General features: G+C 50.6%; 1 protein-coding gene across 9 annotated transcripts in view; it reads left to right on the top strand.

Moving 5' to 3' along the window:
- PFKFB3 (6-phosphofructo-2-kinase/fructose-2,6-biphosphatase 3) overlaps positions 1-21,434 on the top strand; it is a 273,821-nt gene that overhangs the window by 62,659 nt on the left and 189,728 nt on the right. For 2 of the 9 annotated variants that reach the window (XM_074358153.1, XM_074358159.1), the window contains exons 14-16: positions 626-799; positions 2,178-2,294; positions 5,914-8,539. In XM_074358153.1, the coding sequence (XP_074214254.1) occupies positions 626-799; positions 2,178-2,294; positions 5,914-5,961 (339 nt within the window). In that variant the 3' untranslated portion in view covers positions 5,962-8,539. Of the gene's footprint in view, positions 1-625; positions 800-2,177; positions 2,299-5,913; positions 8,540-21,434 lie in introns of those variants that run through there. The other 7 variants (XM_074358154.1, XM_074358157.1, XM_074358156.1 and 4 more) reach the window with 5 other exon arrangements.

The following is a 21,434-nucleotide window of genomic DNA, read 5'->3' as shown; positions in this document are numbered from 1 at the left end:
GAGATGTCACTTGATCGGAAGGCTGGCGTTCGGCCCTGGCTGGCGGTTTTCTGCGTCTTTGGTGTCCTGGCAGGTTGAGGCTTGCGTTTCCTGTCCTAAACCGGGTGTAGTCACTGGGAGCAGGAGGTGCTCAGATCCTGGCTCAAGGTCAGCGGGATGGGGTCCGGCACCGACACCCTCTCCCCCCTGCCCCCCTGCCGCCCCCAGTGGTTGCCCCGGCCTCATGCCCAGCCGCTCCCCTGGCCCCGAGTCCTTGGAGGCTGGCAGCAAGGGTCCCCTGACCTCATTACCCGCTGTTGCTGCGTAACTGTCTGTGCAGAACTGTCCTGCTCTTCTTCTCTGCCTGCTTTGCAGTTGTCGCCTTTGTCCGAGTGGGTGTCTTGGAATGATCGGGAAGGGGTTCGGGGGGAGAGGACATCCCTTGTTCTTGCTAACCGCGAGACAGAGGGGAAGACGACAGCCCCGCGGTCCAGGGCCAGTCACTGGGGTCGAGCTTGTGGTCTCAGTCAATTCCAAAAGCAGAGAATGTGTTTGGTGTGGTTTTGGATTTTTTTTTTTTTTTGGCTTATTTACCTCCCCCTCCTCGTAACTGTCGCCTTCTCTCTTTTGTCTTTGTCTTGCTTAGGATGCAAAGAAGGGACCTAACCCGCTCATGAGACGCAATAGTGTCACCCCACTAGCCAGCCCCGAGCCCACCAAAAAGCCTCGTATCAACAGCTTTGAGGAGCATGTGGCCTCCACCTCCGCTGCCCTGCCCAACTGCCTGCCCCCGGAGGTGCCCACGCAGCTGCCCGGACAAGTGCGTTGACCCCTGTCTCCTTCCTGAGTCGAGTCTCATGTCTGGGTGGGGAGAGCTTGCCCGGTGGGGAGGCGTGTGCCCGGTGGGGCGGCGGCGGCGGCCCGAGACCTGAGCCTGCGTGTCGGGGTGGAGGGAGATGGCATGGGGTGCCCCCTCTGAGTGTGGGGCCCCCAGATCTGTCCTTGTCACCATGGCTGTGAGTTCAGAGGAGATGGTCTTACCCGGGGCAGAAGTGGGCAGAGCCAAGAAATGGCCAAATGTCTGTGACCCATTCACACTCGTTAATAGTTTATTTTAAAAGTTGAAGGCAACCCCCAGTTCAGGGGTCTCCATTCAGCTCTGGGCTGTTGGCTTCTGCGTGGCCCAGGGACGTCTTTTCTGTCCCCATGCTGAGCAGTTTTCCTTACTTCCTCCCTTAGCATTGCTCCCGATGGGGAGAAGCTGTTGTCAGATGGGGCCCTTGGAGCGTGTCCGGAGCCGGCTTGGCCGGGCTGGAACCCGGGCTGGAGGATGTGGAAGTAGCCACTTTCTCATATAACAAAGTAAAAAAAAACCCAAAGCAGAGCAGAAACTAGATTTCATTCTTAGACTATTTCATTCGCTATAAGGATGAAAGGCTGAAAGATAAAGGCTATTATTGGGCAGTAAGATTTAGTTTTCAGAAAACCAATTTTTTCCTCTGTGACACCTGAGAATCTTTGCCAGTATGTGAGACGTAGAAATCCCTGGGCCCAAATTTGGGTCCCGCCTGGGGATCTCCCCCATCTCCGCCCACCACACCTGCTCTCTTATACGTAAATCACCGGCAAAAGTTTGAATTAGATTCGTAAATGAGCTGGGTGCTGGCCCACAGACTTCCTGTGTTTCCCCTGAAACTCATTTAAGTCTCTTGCTGGCTGGAAATGTGACAAGTTGGGGAAAAAGGGATGTGCAGCCCCGGGCAAGTCATCAGACCTCTTCAGGCCTCAGTTTTCTTGTCTGTGGAATGGGGGAACAGCACCAAAGGCTGATCAATGAGGTGGTTTGTGCTGAGCGTGTGACGTGGTGGTGTCTACCCTGGCGCTGCCTGTAGGATTTTACTCTCAGGTCCCATCACGTCCCTGGCTTTCAGTCTCTTTATCTTTTAAAACGAGGGAGGTAGACTGACTGGAGGTATCTAATTAATGTTCCTCTCAGGTCAAAAGTCAGATTTTTTTTTTTTTATGAAAACTGAGAGCTGAAGTGTGTCAGTGACATCCTGTTTCCGTGTGAACGGTGGGGTCAGAGTTGGAAGTTTAGAGGCCGAAGTCGCAGACACTGTGGGGACCAGGCAGGGCTGGGTTGGGTGGCCTGCGAGGCCGTGCCGCCCCGGGTGACAGGGGACATTGGGCTCTGACAGGCCAGCCCTGTGGAGGATGTCCTGGTTCCAGACGGCTCGGAGCCTTCACCCTGTCCCTCGACTCACTTCTCTCTCCTGCCTTTTTTCTCTGCAGCCTTTGCTAGGGAAAGCCTGTTTGTAAGTATTTTTCTCTGACTACTTTTGCTGTTTGCATCTCTTTCTCCTTGCTTGCCAGTTTGGCCTCCCGCCTGTTAAAACGTTGACGCTTATGGCAGACAGTTGCTGTGAAATCTGCAGGATGGGGATGGGCAAGGGCGGTGGGGGGGGGGGGCGGATCGGTGAATTTGCAGAAAAGGCTGCAGGAAGTCATGATGGTTTTCAGTGCCCCCTTGTCCTCCTGCTGCCACAGCCACAGCTGCCTTCTCTGCCTCCCTCTCGGGGCCCGAGGTTACTGCGGTGGTCTGCGGCTGGGAGTAAATCTACATTTTCCCCCTTGGAGGCAGGTTTTAGGGGGGAGCTAGGTGTGTGCGCCAGCTGTGGTCTTTGGAGTTCTGGGCTCCTCCCCGCAGGAGGGCCCTTTCATTTTGAAGGGAAAGTTTACCCAGAGCCTAGTCTGCAAAACAGATAGTGGAGGACAGGTGGGGATGGAGCCCTGAGCCTCTCCCTGCTGTCCTGGCCGGGACCCCCCATGGCTCCCCCACACTCCAGGACCCCCACACTCTGGAGAGGCCCTTTGGGATCCGCTGTTCTGCTCGGTTTGTCCTGTATCAGAACCAGTTCCCGTAATGTCATGTGCAGGATGGGGGGCAGCCTTCTCTCTGCACAGAGTGTCCGATTCAGCTGGTGGATAATTCCGCGATTCCTCTGCCCCGGTGGTCCCCGGCCACAGAAGGAACCGAGGCCTTTATATCGCCGTGTTAATAACAACCACCATGAAGTATCGTCACCTCCCTAGCCCCTCAAGTCACACCTACCCCACCTTCCCTTCCACTGGTTAGGTTACCTGGACTAATTCATGCCGAAACTGAAGCCAGCAGATTGAGGCATTCTGCCTGATAAACTTGAAACATGGCTTGTTCTTGGAAAATAGGTTTGCCGGGCTGATACTGTGCTTGGATTAGGTAAAATACACTTCGTCACTTTATGGCTCACGGAGGATGTGTCTGTACACATCCCATGTCTTTGGTCCTTGAGACGACCCCAGGAGGTCGCAGGGCCCCAGATGAGGGCGAGTCTCTTGCCCACTGCCCCCGAGCTGGTCTGTAGCTGAACCAGCCTGGAACGGCTCTTCCAGCCCCGAAGGCTGGCTGCTTTCTGTCCGCCTATTCGAGAACAGCCCGGGTCCTGTTCACCTACCTGTCCCGGGCACCCAGCGTTTGCACCGCGGGGCACAGCCTGGAGCGGTCTGATTTTCTTTTTCGCTCTTGCCGTCTCTCCCTCGCAGCCGCTTCCCTTGGCTGAGATGTGTTTATTTTCATGGTGGCCCTGCCCGTTCAACTCAGCCTTAAGAGTAACAGTCCCGAATCTGTTACCCCTTGAAGCCAGGCGTTGTACCTTCAGGATGAAGAGTTCTCCTTGTGTGAGAACCAGCCTTTGTGTTTGGAACCTTATGGTTTTGCATCTATGCATATCCTGTTCCTTTTGACCTACGACCGATGTGGCCAGGAAAGAAATCTTTCTGCTGGGAGGGGGCCATTCGGGCACGTCTCCCCCATCATCTGAGGTTGAACTTGCCCGGCTCTAAAGCTGAGCATGCCTGTGGCCAGAGTCCCTCCACTTCAGCAAAAATGGATTCTCTGGATCCATCACCCTCTGGGATCCCAGCGTCCAGGTGTTTTGAGAATATGGTTGTAGCACTCAGCAAAATATCTGGCATGTGGCCAGTGCCTGGTGGGCAATAGCTGTTATTGCGGGAGCCATGGTGCCCTGTGCTTTGGTGGGGACATCTGGTGTGCACACCACCCTGTTTCCTCCTGCACAGGCCAGTGGGCTTTCCTCTCGGGAGCAGCAGCAGCACCAGGAGACTGGGGAGTGGGGCGCCCCCGGGGCCTTCGGGTTGTGGCCCGAGGATGCTGGTGATGGTGGTGTCCTGGTAAAACAGGCATGACAGCCGGGTCGGATGCAGAGCCCACCCTGCAGTCCACTCCCCAAGGGGCCGCACTGGTGTTTGCGGCCGCGGGACCCTCTGGCACGCACGATGCATCCTTGAGTTTTAAATTTCAGATGCACACTAAGAAGAGAATGCTACTAAAGATGTTTTGTTTTGTTTTTCTTTCCCAACATGTTTCTTCCTTCCCCTCTTACTATGCTTGAAAGACGAACTGTCTGTCATATTTTCTCAAAGTTTTCTCCTTACTAACCTTGGAAAGGTAAATGGCTCCGTGCATGTCCCCCCCATCCCCCCACATCGTCTCTCCGGGTCATGGCATCTCAGCCCTCCGGGCGCCTCGCTCTGCCTGAGCACTGGCCATTGTGAAGTCTGTGACTCATACACCCTGTGCCCGGGCCTTGTGTGTTTTTTAAGAGCAGCACCATTGTCTGGAGATCCTCTCCCACTTCCTCCTCTCCCTCCATGCGCCCTGAGCCAGGGGCACCATGAGTGAGTGATCTGCTGTGGCCTGTGCCTGTGGTCCCCAGTGTCCTTGCTGCGTTGCCATCATTTGTGGGTGCTCCAGCCTCGGGCGTGAGCTGTCCCGGGGGAGGCGGGCAGCCGCTGCGCAGGGACACGCCAGCGCCTCTGTCTCTGACCCTGGATTGGCTGGGTCCTCTCTGGCTGTGAGGCTGGGGGCTCTCCCAGGAGATGCTGCACCCACGGGGCTGGGCCGTCTGCTCGTGGTCAGAGGGTCAGTTACCTGGGCTCCCGAGTCCAGCTGAGAGAGGACTCAGATCAGTGCTGCCAGCCCCCCGATTCCCCTCTGTTCTGGCGGGAGGGGAGTGGGCCACGGTGACGCTTATCTCTCTGCCTGGGTTCCACTCTCCCTGCCGCCCCTTTAAGAGAGTCTTGGTGGAGACACTAAAGATGGAAGACAACACTTCTAAATACTGTCTCCCTGTTCTGTGGGGCAGATTGAGGAGGGTGGGTAAGCAGACGCCTGCTGTGCCGCGGCAGCCGTCACCTGTCCCCAGCTGACCCAAAACCATTTTTTAAAGGGGTTTGATACTGGCCAGCTTCCTACTGGTGGGGGGCTTCTGAGTGGGATCGCTTTTATTAGAACCGGGTGAGGGCTTGACTGACAGGCCTTCTCTGCCTGGCTCCCTTGCCTGGGTCCTCCCGGGCCACGCCCGGCCACGTCGGCCATCAGGCGGTATCTGAGTTCCAGCATCTGAACTGTGTTCCTAGAATCTGGGCCCCTCGGGCTGTGGTACAGCTCTGCTTGGGGCAGGCTGCGAGGAGAGTTCCCATGCTTCTCCTGAACAGCACCGCCTTTCTCCGCCTGGCGGAGGCCAGCAAGAGTGCCCCGAGTAGGGGCAAGACTCTAAAAAGCCGAGAGTGGGAGGGTCCCTAGGTGCTGGCACACAGTGCTCCCCAGGATAGCTCGGACCCACCAGAGCTGCCCGCTCCCCCACTTCCCCATACCCCCAAAGGCCGCCTCCCGGCCCTTCTCCCTGGGATCCTGGGCTTAACCTCCACCAAGTTCCTGGGCGGCCAGGCACCTTCCACCCATTCGGTAACGATGTTCTTCCGAGCCGTGTTCTTTGTGGGGAGTGGTGGGGGCGTCTCAGTGGATCGCATGGCTTTCCAAACCTCGTCCCCCAGAGTGGTAACCCGCTTCCCCCTCTTTTCTTCTGAAAGCAGAACCTGAAAGGCTCCCCGAGCGGCGCGGACGCCTCCAGGACGCACTGACGCAGCCCCGCCGGCACCGCCCCGTCCCCGCGCCTGCAGCTTAGCTAGTGCCCTTCGCCTGCGACCCCCAGGACGCCCCGCAGCGGGGCGGGCGCGGTGCGCAGGAGCGGCCCCAGCGCGCTCTCCCGGGCCTTCCGGGCCGCTGGCCCCGCGCGCCCCCATGAAGCTTGGCGAGGACCACGCGCAGGGGAGGCGGACGTCGGCGCCTCCGCGCTGCTTTGTTCATTTCTTTTCTGTGCGTTCCCGCTGGGGAGGTGACGCTGGCCCCGGAGTCCTGACCTTAAAGGGGGCCTAGATCCCGGCTGCTGAAGATTAAGGGACATGGGAGACTTTGAGGGGGCTCTTCGTGCATCTTGGTCCGGATGGTGCAGGGAGGACTCCGCACGTGCTGGGCTGGGGTCCGCGGGAGGAGCCCTCCCAGAGGTGGACCTGCTGCTCAGCCAAGCAGCGACCTTTCGGCCACCTTCCCAGGTCTGTGTCCTGCCTCTGAAGATGTTGTGGGACAGTCTGGCCGCAGAGACGAGACGAAACACTTGGCTGAAATAACACCAGGTTCTCCCCTCCCAGGGAACTCTCCCACCTGAGTCAGAGCTCTCCCACCTGGGACGTGGCGCCCTCCGGGCTGCTGGGTTGTGCACTTTTTTGTGGCAGAGCGTGTGACCTGAAAGTCACACCTTGTTCAGGAACTTAGATGTTTGGGTTTTGTGCCCTAGGGGGCTGCAGCTCTGAAACGATGTGGGAGTCGGGCACACCCACGGGGTGGGGAGCTTGGAGGGAACCGCCCCCAAGTAGAATGGCGGGGAACGAGCATTGGGATCATTGCAAGACTGACCCTGGGTGATGGCGTAAAGATGAGGGTCTGGCTTCCTCCTTATTCATCAACTCCTGTGTTTCCCAAGTGGGGACAGTGGCCCAAGCCAGGCCTTTGCTCGCGGCCACCTTCTGCAAGAGGCTGTCCACCATCTCCCGGCAGGATTCAGCTCAGTCCTCTGTTTGTACCGAGCATCTACTGTGTGCCGGGTGTGGCCCTGGGCCGCTTGGGGAATTCGGCGAAGACAATGTCCTAGCTTGCCTTCGTGGCACCTGTGGCGTTTTGGGGGGGTTCAAAGCAGGGCTTGTGGACACGTGGTTCTAAACACCTGGAGTTTCCGCCTGCTGGTTTCCCCTGTTGCCTCCTGGGGGGTGGCGGGGGGAGGATGGGGGTGTGTCTTGAGGCCCAGAAGAAACGATTTGGACTCAGCAGTAGAGTTTGTCCAAATGACCCCTTTCAGCATCTCTGAGAGCTGGTGCCAAAGGTCACCATCCTTTCCTGCCTTCTGCTTTGGGACCCAACATCCTTACCCCTTCTTAGCTTGTGAAATATTCCCTGGGGGTGACGCTGGGGGTGCGTTTAGACAGCTGGAGCTGGGAGAGGAGAGAAGAGCGGTTTTGAGTTTTGTTTTGTTTGAGAGGAGCTTTTAGAAAATGCACGTTTCTCTGGTTGAGATTAAGTGGGAAGTGGGGGTGCGTTTCGGACACCCTCCAACCAGGTTTGTGGGTTTCACACCAAACCATCCAAGTGCCCCCTTCCCTGAATCAGCCATCTGCCTGAGATGATGTCTGTTTGTCTGTCTGTCCATTCAAGACTTGGGTTACTTTCCCGCCGTCATGTCAGACTGTGTGTGTGTGTGTGTGTGTGTGTGTGTGTGTGTGTGTGTGTGTGTGTGTGTGTGTCTGAGGGTTGTGTGTGTTTAGACAGGAGCCTGCTGCTCTGTTTTTGAGAATGACTCTCCTGTGTTCTACCTTCTGGTTCCTTCTCTTTCCGGTTGATGGAGCCAACCCTGAATTTTGAGTCTTTTGGCTGATAGGAGTGGGGGCTGTATGAAGGCGCGTTCCCCCTCCCTCTGACTGCCCCAAATCAGTACACACACCAGGCAGGCTCTGCCTGACCCGGGACATCCGTTTGCAAGGGCCTCGCTGGGGAGACAGCGCATCAGTGGGGGCGGGGACGGGAGGCTGGGGGAGAGCAGAGGGCGGCCTGGCTGGAGGCCAGTGACCTGGCTTGGGGCCGGAGGTGTTGGACGGAGGGTGGGTCTCAGCCACGGTCTCGGGGCTTCTGCTGCTCCGACCATTGACTCTCACTCCCCGACCCCTTGAAAAACATCTGGGACCAATATTTTAAACTTTGCATATTTGTTTATGGGCGGGCTCAGCTCTCTCCTTATTTCTGTCCTGAGACCGTGGGCGAAGCGTTTCGTTGGGGGGGGAGGGGCGAGAAGAAAAACTGAACCACGCCAATGACGTTTTCGTTTCTAATACTTGAAATTTATTTTTTTATTATTTTGATAGCAGATGTGCTATTTATTTATTTAATATGTATAAGGGATCTTGAAGATGGGAAGCTGTATAGACTGGGTCGCGTTGACTGGTTGGCTTTGGGGCCTTTTACGTGTGACTTCTGATTTCTCTGTGATCTGTATAAATTTGTCCGAATTAATTACCTGGGACGAAGCAGTGCGAGCTTTCAAACAGGGGATGCCTGTTGGAAATTTGTATATTTTGCAGCTACCAGAACAATAAAATACCGGGTTGAAATACATGGATGAAGTATGCTTCTGATCCTTTTGGGGGGGGCAAGTGCGGGAGAGAAGAGTTTTTAATTACACTTGGGGTCAGTGCACCATGTTTCTACCACTCCACTCCATCACTTTCCTTTAAACAGAACCACAGTTAACCAGTTGCTCAGTGCCTGCTTTTGCAAAACAGTAAGCTGTGTCACTTTAAAAAAACAAATGAATAGACTATTTTTTGGAGCAGTCTTAGGTTTCCAGAAAAAAGCAGATAGGACAGAGGGTTCTCGGATACCCCACCTCCAGGCGTACGTCTCCCCTATTATTAACATCTTACATTTATGGTGCATTTTTTACATCTGATGAGCCAATATTGACGCGTTCACTGGAAGCCGTGGTTTAGACTAGGCCTCACTGTGGTGTGGTTCTGTGCGTTCTGACAAAGTCAGACAAATGTGTATCCACCATCACAGTATTCAGAATCCCCATCCACTGCCCTTCCCACGCATCCATACCTTCTCCCCAGCCCCTCAGTCCCCCAGCCGCTGTTCTTCCAATCGTTCAGACTGTGTCGGGGCCCCGGGCAGAATCACACGAAGGCATTTGTCTTCCGTTCTTGGCCCCTTTCACTTCCCCGCCCTTCCTCCAGCCCCTTGTAGCCCCTTTCAAGGTTTTGCTGGGAAGAAACTTAATCCAGCCCCTAGGACTACTTTGCCACGACTTGGGCATGTTATTTCACGTCTGCATCTCCACCCCTGCGATGCGGGGACGTCCTCAGGTGGGCACAGGGCCCAGCGAGAGCACGCGTGTGTTCATGGGGCAGTGGCGGGCGCCCCCATCGGCACGGCATTTGTGACCCGCCGGGCTCCAGCCGCGTCTGAGTTCTTGTCCATAGCCCCACTGCTGTGCTCCGGAAACAGCCCTCACTCCCTGATGAGTCTTTCTGCATCGTTTTTGCTTTCCAGCTCTACCTTTGCAAAGAGAGTGGGACTCAGCAGTTTGGCACCTCCGTTGTGACATGACTTCCACGGTTGTCACCTGTCACCTGCATGAGTGGGCTGAGTGAGAGTGCTCATTATGTTCTGGGTGCAGGGCTCAGAGAGGTGGCCTTCACAGACACAGGTCTCTGTCCCCAGATCAGGGCCAGTCTTCCAAGTTACCTACCAAGGAACCTGGGAGGCTTCCCTCGCAGAGGATGCATTCATGTTTTAAAGTCCTGCGTCTGCTTGGAGGTGGGAATCCACAGCTGTTCCCTGGCCTTTGGGCAAGCTGAGATTTATCTGTGTGACGGTGGGCCAGGGCTATTATTATTGAATAAATACTGAAGAATGAGTCACCAGGTGGACCCCTGGGGGGGTGAAGGGGTGCAGAGCACTGCTGGAAGGTGAATCCCAGAAGGACGTTCATTACTGAGACCCTAGATGCGAGTCAGACCCTGTGGCTCTGTATCTGGGACACCAGCTTGGGAACTCACCTGGAGCAGATAAAGTCGTTAGCTCAAACAGGAACAGCTGCAGCGCTGCGGGCTTGGTGATCCTACGGGATCCTCACGTGTGCCCTGAGGGGGGTGAGCTGTTCTTATCAGCCTGCTTTACAGAAGAAGAATTTGAGACTCACCAAAGGTAAGGAATTTACCCAAGGCGGCTTGGCAGGTAAATTTCAAGGTTTCTAATTCAAGTGCCTGGGACTCTACTGTCTGTGGCTTTAGCCAGAGTAAAATTTCGCCTCTGTGTAGCCCTGGTCTCTCCTCAGTAATGTGAGTTAGCAGCAGAACAGGTGAGCGGTCTGCTCAGCTTTAAGCTCCGTGGTCATCCACCTGCCACGTTCAGCTGGTGGTCAGAGGGCCAGGGTCTTCAGGGAAGTCAGCAGCGGTCCCTCGGGAGGAGGTGGGGGCCCTGGCCCAGATTCTGGACCTCTCCAGGTAATGCCTGGAATCCATCTTGGCAGTAGTTCCTCCCAGGAAATTCACTAGCACTTTTAAAAGGGAGCAGGCAGCGCTGTCACAGAGTGGGTGGCAGGTGGGGGCGGGCAGAGGGCCGTGGGGGCTTAGGGAGGTTGTGCCGTGGGAAGCTGAGCTGGTGGCATCCCTCCCGGAGGCGAGGCAGGGCCTGCCTTCTTCATGCCAGGTGCTCCCACCTGCGGGCCAGATCCATCTCACCTTGCCCTCGGCTTACTCTCCGCTTTTCCTACCAGCAAACTTGCAATTACTTAATAAACTGTACTGGGAAAACTGGCCAGCTATTTGGGATGAAAAAGCTAATCAGATCATAGCATTGCACCATCCATTTTGACCTAAGTGTTTTTTTGTTTTGTTTTTTCTTTTTGAGGGGGAAGTAATTAGGTTTATTTATTTACTTAGTGGAGGTACTGGGGACTGAACCCAGGACCTCATGCATGCTAGGCGTGTACTCTACCACTGAGCTATACCCTCCCCTTTGACCTGTTCAAAAAATAAAAGTCAAACTATTAAAAAAGGAGAAGAAAATGTTGGTTGAGTATCTAAATTTTGGGTTGGACAAAGACCAAGCTTAAAAGCAATTAAAGAAACTACAAAGGAAAGACTGAAATTCCACAGTGTAACCACTTTAAGTTCAAGGTCATCAAAAACCTTGAATGTGAGCAAAAGGAAGACAACAGGTTAAGGGATATTTGCAACAACTATGACCCCGCCCCCCCCCCAAATTATCATAAAGTGTAGATTGGAAACACATCCAGAACAGTAAGAAAAACAAGGAGACGCTTCTCTATCCCTGGACAAAGGCTTTTATTTAATCCCTACTGCAAACCTTTGCAGCTTTTAAAGACGTGGCCACTGAAGTTTGGTGGAGTTAACTTCTAACGGTTGTTTGATCAACCTCAGTTGGAGATCACATTTTTCAACCCAGCGGGAGTGGGTTTCACTCAAGTGTTCAGTCCGTGCATTTATGGCTTAGGTACAAAGGCACTGGTTTCAACCTACAGATTTTTAAAAAATTATTGGAATATAGTCAGTTTACAATGTTGTGTCAGTTTCTGGTGCACAGTGTAATGTTTCAGTCATACACACACATACATATATTCGTTTTCATATTCTTTTTCATGATAGGTTACTACAAGATACTGAATGCAGGTCCCTGAACCTACAGGTTTGCACATACACCTAGGACCGTGCTGAAAGAGAACTCCCCAAAAGACAGCAGAAGCCGAGGGGAGTAAGAGGTAGCAGCTCTTATGTAAAAAATAAATAAGCTACAAGGATACATTGTACAACACAGGGAACATAGCCAATCTTTTATAATAACTATAAATGGAGCCTAACCTTTAACAAGTGTGAGTCACTATGTGATACACCATTTTTTTTATAAGATACACCATCAATTTATTAACTTTTCATACGAAAGAGAACAAACCATATGCACAACCGATGCAAGGCAAAATTCGATTTCCGCTGTGTTACATGTAGATAAAAAGTCTCCTTTAGAAGTGAAGCAATACCATAATGACTTTTCAGGATTTTTTGTGGCGATTAAATCTTACAGATGAAGACCCCTGACAGTTCCTGGCACAGAGTGAGCCCTGAAACGGTAGTTATTAATCTAATAATGTGTGTTGGGTCCTTGAAATGCAAAGTAGATGCCGTCATCCCCACTTTACAGCTGTGAAACTGAGGCTAGGAGAACTTAAGGAGCTTGCTTGGTTTTGCCCAGGCATACGTGGGGGTAAGCCTCAGGTGGCAGGCTGCCAGATCACACAGCCTAAGAGCCGCACAGCCGAGCCAGGCCGGGCAGGGTGAGTCACCCACCTCAGGAGTCGAACTGAGTCACACGTTAATTAGCGAACAGGCTTTTGCATCCCTGGGGCTATGGAGAGGTCTGTCTGCATCCAAAAATGAATTGAGAAAATAGGATTTTTAAAAAGAGCCGTGATTCAGGGTGCCCACAGAACCTTAGAGGCCAGATGTCCAGTCTCTAAGAGCCTGCATTTTCCCCGTCCCACCTCTTCCAAACAGGACCTCGGGACCAGCGTCACCATTCCTGCTCCTCTCTCTGCCTGGATCACAAATATTTCCCTCTAAATTCCAAGTCTCACTAATCCTTTAAGACTGAATTTTGGGGGTCAAGCTTCTGGACTATCTCCCCTTCATCCTTGTGATGTGTTAATTTATGTGTTAACTTGATTGGGCCACTGCATACCCAGATATTAGGGCAAACATTATTCTGGGTGTTTCTGTGAGGGTGTTTTTTGGATCAGACTAGCATTTAAATCAGTGGGCTGAGTAAAGCAGATTGCCCTCCCTTGTGTGGGTGGGCCTCGTCCAATCAGCTGAAGGCCTGACTAGAATGAAAAAAACTGACTTCCCCAGATGGAAAGGAACCTTTGAGATGGGACATTGGCCTTTGAATTCAGACTGAAATATCGATTCTTCCCGGGTCTCAAGCTTGCTGACTCATCTTGTAGATCTTGAGATTTGTCAGCCTTTGTAATTGTGTGAGCCAATTTCTTATAATAAATTTCTCTCTTAATATATATATATATATAATATATATATATTATATATATATATATACCCACACACACATACATATACATATATATAATATATATGTACACATACACACACACTCATATGCCCTTTACCCAGCTTCCCCTAATGTTAACATCTTACAAAAACATGGTATGTTCATCAAAACTAAGAATTAACATTAGTGCAATACCATTAACAAAACTGCAGACTTTATTCAAATTCCCCCAGTTTTTCCATTAATATCCTCTTTTGGGTCCAGAGTCCCATTCCGGATCCCACATGGCACTTAACCTCCTTCAGTTTGTGACAGTTTCTCAGTGTTTCCTTTTTTCTTTAAATGCCTTTGGTCTTTTCAAAGTGTGCCAGTCAGGTGTCTCATAGAAGGCTCCTCCATGCGGGTTTGTCTCACATTTTCTCACAATAGGACTAAGATTATGCATTTTAGGGGAGGCGATTTTCTCATCACATCATATCAGGGGGGACAAGACAACAACACGACTCATTGCTGGTGATGTTAACCGGTCATTTGGTTAAGGAGGTGTCTGCCAGTTTCCACGACTGTCAAGTTAGTATTATTGCCTTTCAATCTTCAGCTCTTTGGAAATGTCACAGTTCAGCTCACACTCAGAGGAAGAGTGAACATTAGCTCTGTCTCTTGAAGGGAGGCGTATCAGAGAATTTGCAGACATATGTTCAAAGCACCAGAGTGATTGATAAAGATTTTGGGGGCGTAAACTTTGAGGATATACACATATCCTGTTTCTTCTTAAAGCTTCACGCTCAGACTTGAGCATTCATTCCTTTATTTTCCTCGCAGGTGTTATCCCTGGGGTGTCTAATGGTAACTTTCTGTTTCTCTCCTTTTCACATTTATTGCTTGTAATTCTTCTGTGAGGAAAACTTGCCACTTCTCGCTATTCATTCACGTAGTCAATCATTTATTTCCATCACCATGGCCTCATGGATATTCCTTTGCTGATGAGTTTTTAAGTTTCTTACCTGCTCCACAATTCTGTGATTTCTGGGAACGACTTGCCTTCCACTACCCAGCAAGCTCAGGACTTGATGTTCTTGATGGGAGGGAGGCGGTCATGTCAATTTCCATGCCCTCAAACTCAGCTTCATCCTCCCTTATGGTTTCCCCATGTGTCTTAACTGCTATGGAAGGTTTTTCTCGGTGTTTGGGCGGAGCCTGAAGGATGAAAACATTCTCACTGTTAATGCCCTGCAAAAAGCTTTTGGCTTTTTTCTTTTTTTCCTTCCTTCCTTCCTTTCTCTCTTTCTTTCTTTCTCTCTCTCTAATTGAAGTATAGTTGACTTATAATGTTGTGTTAGTTTCAGATGTACAGCAAAGTGATTCAGTTACATATGTATACATTTATCTTTTTCAGATTCTTTTCCATTATAGGTTATTACAAGACATTGAATATAGTTCCCTGTTCTGTACAGTGAATCCTTTTTGTTTTTCTATTTCACATCTATAGGTTTGTATCTGCTAACCCCAGACTCCTAATGTATCTCCCACCCACCCCTTCCCCTTTGGTAACCATAAATTTTTTATGTCTGAGAGTCTGTTTCTGTTTTGTAAGTAAATTCATTTGTATCACTTTTTTAGAGTCCACATATAAGTGGTATCATCTGATATTTGTTTTTCTCTGTCTGACTTACTTCACTTGGTATGATCATCTCTAGGTCCAACCATGTTGCTGCAAATGGCATTATTTTATTCTTTTTTATGGCTGAAGAGTATTTCATTGTGTGTATATACCACGTCTTTATCCGGTCATCTGTGGATGGACATTTGGGGTGCTCCCAGGTCTTGGCTCCTTCCTATTTTATTTTTAAAAGCAGATTCAGTTACGGTCCAGCCTAGAGGGGCTCATTCACTGGAAAGTGAGGTTTTTGCAGTATGACTGGGAGGGAGGCTATCCCCACCAATAAGTGTCTGTTGAAGGCGTGGGATGTGCAAGTCATTGTTCTAAGTAGCAGAGACAGAAAACGTTTTAAGCCTTGGCAACACCCTTCCTGAGCTGGTGATCTAATGGATTCACTGTGGATGCTCAGGTCCTGAGGCTTCCGGGACGGCCGAGTGGCCGTGTAGAGAAGGCAAGGGCATCAGAGTGTCTCATTTAAGGAAAAAAAAAGAGATTCCTTTACAAACCACATTGCCACTGTTGGAAATGGAGCAGCAGCTGGCCCCAGGGCATTACATCGAGCATCTTTTTGTCCAGCTCCAAGATGCGAGGGAAGCTCAGTCTGAGCCCTCTTTCCTTTGTTATTAAATCCCAGAACGCCTCAGCGGTTGGAGCTGGAGAGGAACCAGAGGCACGGAGAGGGAAACAAGGAAGGAGGCGTAACGGCACCGTGACAGTTTCTGACAAGCCCTGGGGAGCAGGGACACGGCCGTCCACACGGGTGGCCTCTGGGGCCGGATGCTCTGATCTCACCTGCACATCCGTGCCGTCAACCAGGCAGACGCTGTCCTGGGCTGCTCCCCTGGGGCTGGGGGCGTTTTCTTACTGCGGCCTGCTCTTTCTCTAATTCACTTTGCGTCTTCCCAGACAGAGTGGACAAGAGGGTGTGAGACAGATTGTGATGCATCGCTTTGTCACTCTGGGGCTTTGGAGTTAAACGGGTTAGCTGTCTGTTTCCTCAGCCCATCGAGGGGACAGCGTGGCCTCAGCTCAGCTGTTGGGGACTTTCTGGGCCTCGGGTGCCAAATGGAGAGCATGACGGCACCTCACTCACCAGGATAAGGGGGCACGTGCCTGGGGAGCGGGAGTCAGGTGTATTCAGGGAGGCTCGAGCCCTCGTGCTCTGGGGGAGCTGAACCACTGCCAGCCACCGGAAGACGAGTTCCGGCAAGAGGAAGGGAACTTCTGGAGAGACCATGGTCTCCCTGGAGCAATCGTGTTGCTCACTGTGTTTCAGAAAGACACGAACCACATTCCAGTTCAAACCAGGCCTGGGGTGTGGGTACGGTCCCCTCAAAAAGCTGTGCTTAGCAGGTGCTCCGGGTCTAAGGGGGGACTTAGCCCAGTCAAGACTCTGGGCTTTCTTGCACAAGAATAAATTCATTGTGTGGCAAACAGATTATATCTGGACAAGAAATTCTTTTTTTTTCCCGGTTTTGATTTTTTAATTTTAAAATTTAAGTTTTTAACTAAAAATCATAAACTGAGGTTGCTTTAACACCATGCATTGTTTTCCATGAACAAATAAGCTTTCTGTCCTGTTCTGATGTGTTGCATCACATTATGAGCACTTTTAATATTCTGTCATCCCTGTCCTTCTAAGATATAGCCAACCTGGTCATTATTTATTTTCAGCATACACTGCAGATTTCAAATTGCCGACATACATTTTTAGGAGCTTTGTGTATATACGTAATAGGTTCTGGTCCAGCCAACTGTGGACCCAGTAATGCAATAAAAACACAGTGCATTAACAACACAAAGTTGCGGTCACTGTAGGATAACAAGGGATTGCTTTATATAGTGGGAGACAGACCCTTGAATGACAATGTGACGCCTTTCCTTTTGCTGAAGCACACGTGGACGGCAGCTGGTGACTTGGGCTCCTTTGATGTGGTGGGTTTCTCATCCTGCCCTCTCTTCTGTGAAAACAAAACTTAGGAAGTACATCTCTGAGAAACGAGGCCAGAATTGGGAAGCTGCATCCACCTTCTGACTTGTCTTTATCTCAAATATTTTGTCTGTTACTTGTTTACTGATTCAGGGACCTGCAATGCAGGTCGCCGGCTATTAAGACTTCCGGCATCGTTCTTGGCAGTCTTTAAAGTGAAATCAAGCCTTTTTGTTCGAGCCTCCCCCTACATGCAAAGTGAAATTGGCTTATAATTATTGTTTCTTATACTGTTCTTTCCTGATTTTGACTCAAGCGTCTATCAGTCTTATAAAATTACTTGAGCATTTTTCTTTTCTTTCTTTTTCTTGTTTTGGAAGTTTAGTGTACTTTGCTAGTAAAATTACTTGGCCTTGGGGAAGTAATCCTTGCTCTTTAAAATCCACAGCTCACAAAGGACTAGGTGAATGAGAAACTGGAAAGGGCTGTTAAGGACAATATTGTGCTGCTCTTGGGCCCTCCTCACTCAGAGACGGAGCGCTGCGGGGCGAGAAGAGCTGGGTTGAGTCAGCTTCGTCCATTCATTCACTCACTTACTTTATGGACTTCCTGTTATGGTCCAAGACTGTGCTAAACGCCAGGAGGACCTTCCATAGGAGATGAATGAGAAAAGTCAGTGAGAATCGTAAATGCACTATAACATGTGATCATTTTCAGCCTTGGAAGCCTTGATGGCTCAGCCTGGAACCTTCAAGGTCCTCTTATTCCACCCGACACTTTACAGACGAGGAGACCGAGGCTCACGGCGGGGAAGCAATTTCAGGCATAAAGCGGCTGGGTCTACACCTACCTGACTCCCGATCCGGCTCTTTTTTCTGCGAGTTACTTCCCTGGAAAGAATGAGGCAGAAAACAGTGCCCCGGGAGGTGCCAGGAGCTCTGCGCGGCCCTGACAGTCTCTCAGCTGCCAGGAAGAGCTGCTACTGCTAGCTACTAAGGGGGCAACTTCCTTCCTCTCGGGAATGCTGAGCCCTCTCCCCCCAGCTCTCAGAGACGCTGCTCAGGGCCCCCCAGCCTCCTGCTTCCTTCCCTCAGTCCCCGTGCTCTCCTGGGCTCTCTGGTGCTGGCTGTCAGCCCCGCTAGACCCGACTTCCTGAAGAGTCTCCTGTTTAAAGAGTGAACTTGCCACATGACCTGCACTAAGACACTTAGGTAATGTTTCCCAAAGGAGTGACTGAAGCAGTTTACACTCAGATTAAAGCCACGGAACATAATCCTTTCATCTCAAAGCAGGCGATCACTTTAGACAGTGAGACATTCTCACTGGCGCTAGAACATCAGAGGAAAATACATCAGTATGCAAAGCTGGGCACCCGGGGAACCTCCTGAGATGGCAACAGAGAGCACACGGCTGCTGGTGGAGTTACCTTTTCCCCGTGAGGCTGAAATGCAGCACAAAGGAAGGGAGAGGGCCGAGGCCACCGTGTGGACGAACCAAACCAAAGGCGATCTTCGCTCGTGTTGGTTCACTGGGAGGAGAAACAAGACGTCTAAAGGCTTGCCTTCATGCCCTGCTGTGCCTGCGGCGGTCTCGCCTCCTGGTATTGCGACACCCGGACACAGCGGGGTGGGGCCTGCCTTGCTGTCGGGTGCAAAGCTCCGGCTCACCGTCGGCTCAGTGAAAAGCAGGCGATGCTTCTTTCATGGGGGGGGGGGGGCGGTCAAACCCGGATCTAACATGGAGAGGCCTCGTTCTCAGGCAGCCTGCCTTAATTGCTGAGCAAAGCCCTCTTCTTGTGGGGAAGACGACGATGAGGACTCAACAATTAGCCGTCCCAGAGCGCAGTTCTGCGAAAACAATCGGGAGGAAACGGGCGGGGCAGCAGTCGCCCACCCCTCCTGGCTGGCGCGGGGGCGGGCAGGCAAAACAGCGGCAAGCGCAGCCAGCTGGTTCAAGGGTTCAGCGCTGCCTGCAGCAGGGGGAGACCCCAGCCAGGCTCTGTTCCTGTTGCACTGCTCCGACCAGGAGTCTTCCAGACCTGTCCTAACCGAACCCTGTCTAGTCTTGAGCTAGCCTAGCCCTCGCGCTGTTGGTGCTGGAAGGGTCTGGGAATCGGGCCTTCAGGCAAGGGTTTAACTTGATTTTCTTACCAGAGACTATATATATGAAGACATGGCTCCTCCAAAATAAACAGAAGTAATATTTGAATGCCCACTCTGGGCTAGATGTTTAGACTTGGAACATTGCATTGAATCTTCCCCACAATTTTAAGAGTTAGTTATATACATATATATATATATTTTTTTTCTTTTTCTTTTTTCATTTCATATTGTTAAAAACAAGGCAGCGGACCCAAAATGGAATCACTTATGCTAATCTGCACATCACCAAACTCAGACTTAAGTACAGTTCTGGCTTTCCCAGAAATGGGATCTTGAACCAGCCAGTCAGGAATCACCTTCTCTGCACTAAACAGGCCATCTGCCTGATGGACCCCAGCACCCCCCACAGGGAGGTAACCTTGCAATAACCAACCCTCTGTTTGCCGAGAATAACTTTCCTCTTCCCGCTTCCTTCTGGCTGTAAAATCCTTTCATCTTGTACAACAGCTTGGAGCGCCCTTCTGTCTGCTGGATTGGATGCTGCCCAATTCGAGTCAACTTTTGCTCGAGTAAATTCTTAAAAACTTTAGCATGCCTCATTTAATCTTTTAACAATTTATATGAGAAAACTCTGGCTCAGAGGTTAAATAATTTGAGGGGTTAAATAATTTGCCCTGGATCACACAGACTGTCATGGGTAGAGGGGGCATCAAACCAGGTAACCACGGTTACCAGGTGGCCACGCAGCCAAAGTCTTTGTTATTTTGCTGGATCCACCTTGATTAGAGAAAAGTCAATGAGTTTGCAGAAAGAGAAGCAACTCTGTGGGAGGAGTCTTTTGAGATGGGAAAACCGACCTTTCCTTTCATTTGTATTGAGGTGATTTCCTTGGATTTTCCTTTGCTTCCACATTCCTGGGCTGGTATGAAAGTGTAAGGTGTGCCTTTTTCTGGCTTGGAAATGTTTTTCTCTCTCCTATATCCAGAGTGTTCAGTTTGTAGTTGTAAGAGACGCATTTTGTTCCTGGTGCTGAGTTTCTAAATGTTAACTCCCCGGGAGATAATCAGTCACCTTGAGAACCTTGATCAAGTACCTACTACACACAGACCATTATGGAGGATGCCATGAGAGGCACAGAGTTGGCCAAGAAGTAGCCTGCACCCTTAGAAGTGGGAAGGAGATAAGACTGATTAGCACATGAAATTCTAACCTAAAGTCTACGGGCTGATACGAGCGAGTGGGATCAAACCAGTGCTTCTTAATGTTGGCTGCATCCCAGACTCACCTTGGGAACTTCAGAAAGTCCAGGAGTCTGGGCCTTACCTGCAGATCTTCTGTTTTAATTGGTCCGGATGTCCCCTTGCCCTCCCCCACGGCACGTTTTTTTTAAACTTCCCTGCTAAGTCTAACCTGCAGCCAAAATTGAGAACTTTGAACTAGAACAACCTAAGCTGTTTTTCCAATTCTCAGATTGCGTTGAGTCTAAGTGGTTGTGAGTACACCTGGGATGTGCAGGGGCAGGGGTTGGGGTGGAGGAGACCGCTGGATTTATGTATTTGATCTCAGTGAATCTTCACAGGCTTATCCATCACCTCCCCTCAGTCTACGGCAGACTCATCCACCCACCCTTCCCCAGCTCAGCCGTTACCTCCGAAACAGAGCCATCTCCGTCCACAAGAAAGAGCCCCCGGCTGTCTCTATAATTTACTGCCTCTAGACTCTTTTTGAATCCTCAGGCCCCAATAGCTTTTCAAAAAATGTGTTTTTGTTGGTTTATCCAGTTTTCTTTTTCTGGTGTTGTGGGTGGGTGTGATGATCTGTTACAAGTTTCTGTGCTCCAGTCGGAAGCGGAACTCTCTCTCTGGCCTTGCGAGCCCTTCGAAGGGAGGGAGGTGAACTGGTGTGTGGGAAGACGTGTCCGCTGCCAAAGGTGGGATGAGTGAAATGTAGGGGAGCCAGGATGCGGGCAAAGGGAGGCCACGGTAAGGATGGAACAGAAGCTGACAGACCGAGGTGCTGTGAGAGAGCAAGCTTCAGGTGGTAGAGACAGATTCAAATCCGTGTCTAACTCCGAAGCCTCAATCTCTGGTCTACATCTCCTGTGTAACTGGCCTCGGCTGCGTGGCTGGTACAGAAACAGTTCTCTTTGGCTTAAGTTGCTGCCCTGGCGGATCTGAAGGGTATATTTTTGGCTCTTGGGATTCCTATAGTTGACTTCTTTTTATGAGAAAAAATTAGATGCTTCAGAAAACTCGTGCCAAAACTCAGAGTGTAATTGGTAACAGACACCTAGAACGTTCTCTGTAAATTTCCTTTGTGATTTTTTTTTGGGGTGTTGTTTGTGATCAGCAGTAGTGTGTGCTTTCTGACTGGTGAATAATGAAGCATGTAAGACTTTTGGTCTCTTCTAATTCAGTAATTTTAGCTTCTAGAAATCTGTCCTAAGACATAAATGCAGACAAATACTTGCATGGGAAGTTATTTCTAATAAGGATCAATTTAGAAATGATGCAAATGTCTTACATGAAGGCATGATATATATAATACACACACATGTATATACAGAAAAGCATGTGTGTATGATTATAAAGGAGCTGAGACAACTTAAATGGCCATCAATGTGGAACTGGTTAAAAAAATTATAATATGTTCATACTATGGAAAACTGCAACAATTAAAAATAATGAGATAAACATACTACAGATTTGAAAATATTTCTAGTACATATTATTA

This window comes from Camelus bactrianus, chromosome 35 (assembly GCF_048773025.1).
Source record: "Camelus bactrianus isolate YW-2024 breed Bactrian camel chromosome 35, ASM4877302v1, whole genome shotgun sequence".
Classification (NCBI taxonomy): Eukaryota; Metazoa; Chordata; class Mammalia; order Artiodactyla; family Camelidae; genus Camelus; species Camelus bactrianus.
This window is presented reverse-complemented; position numbering and strand designations above follow the sequence as displayed.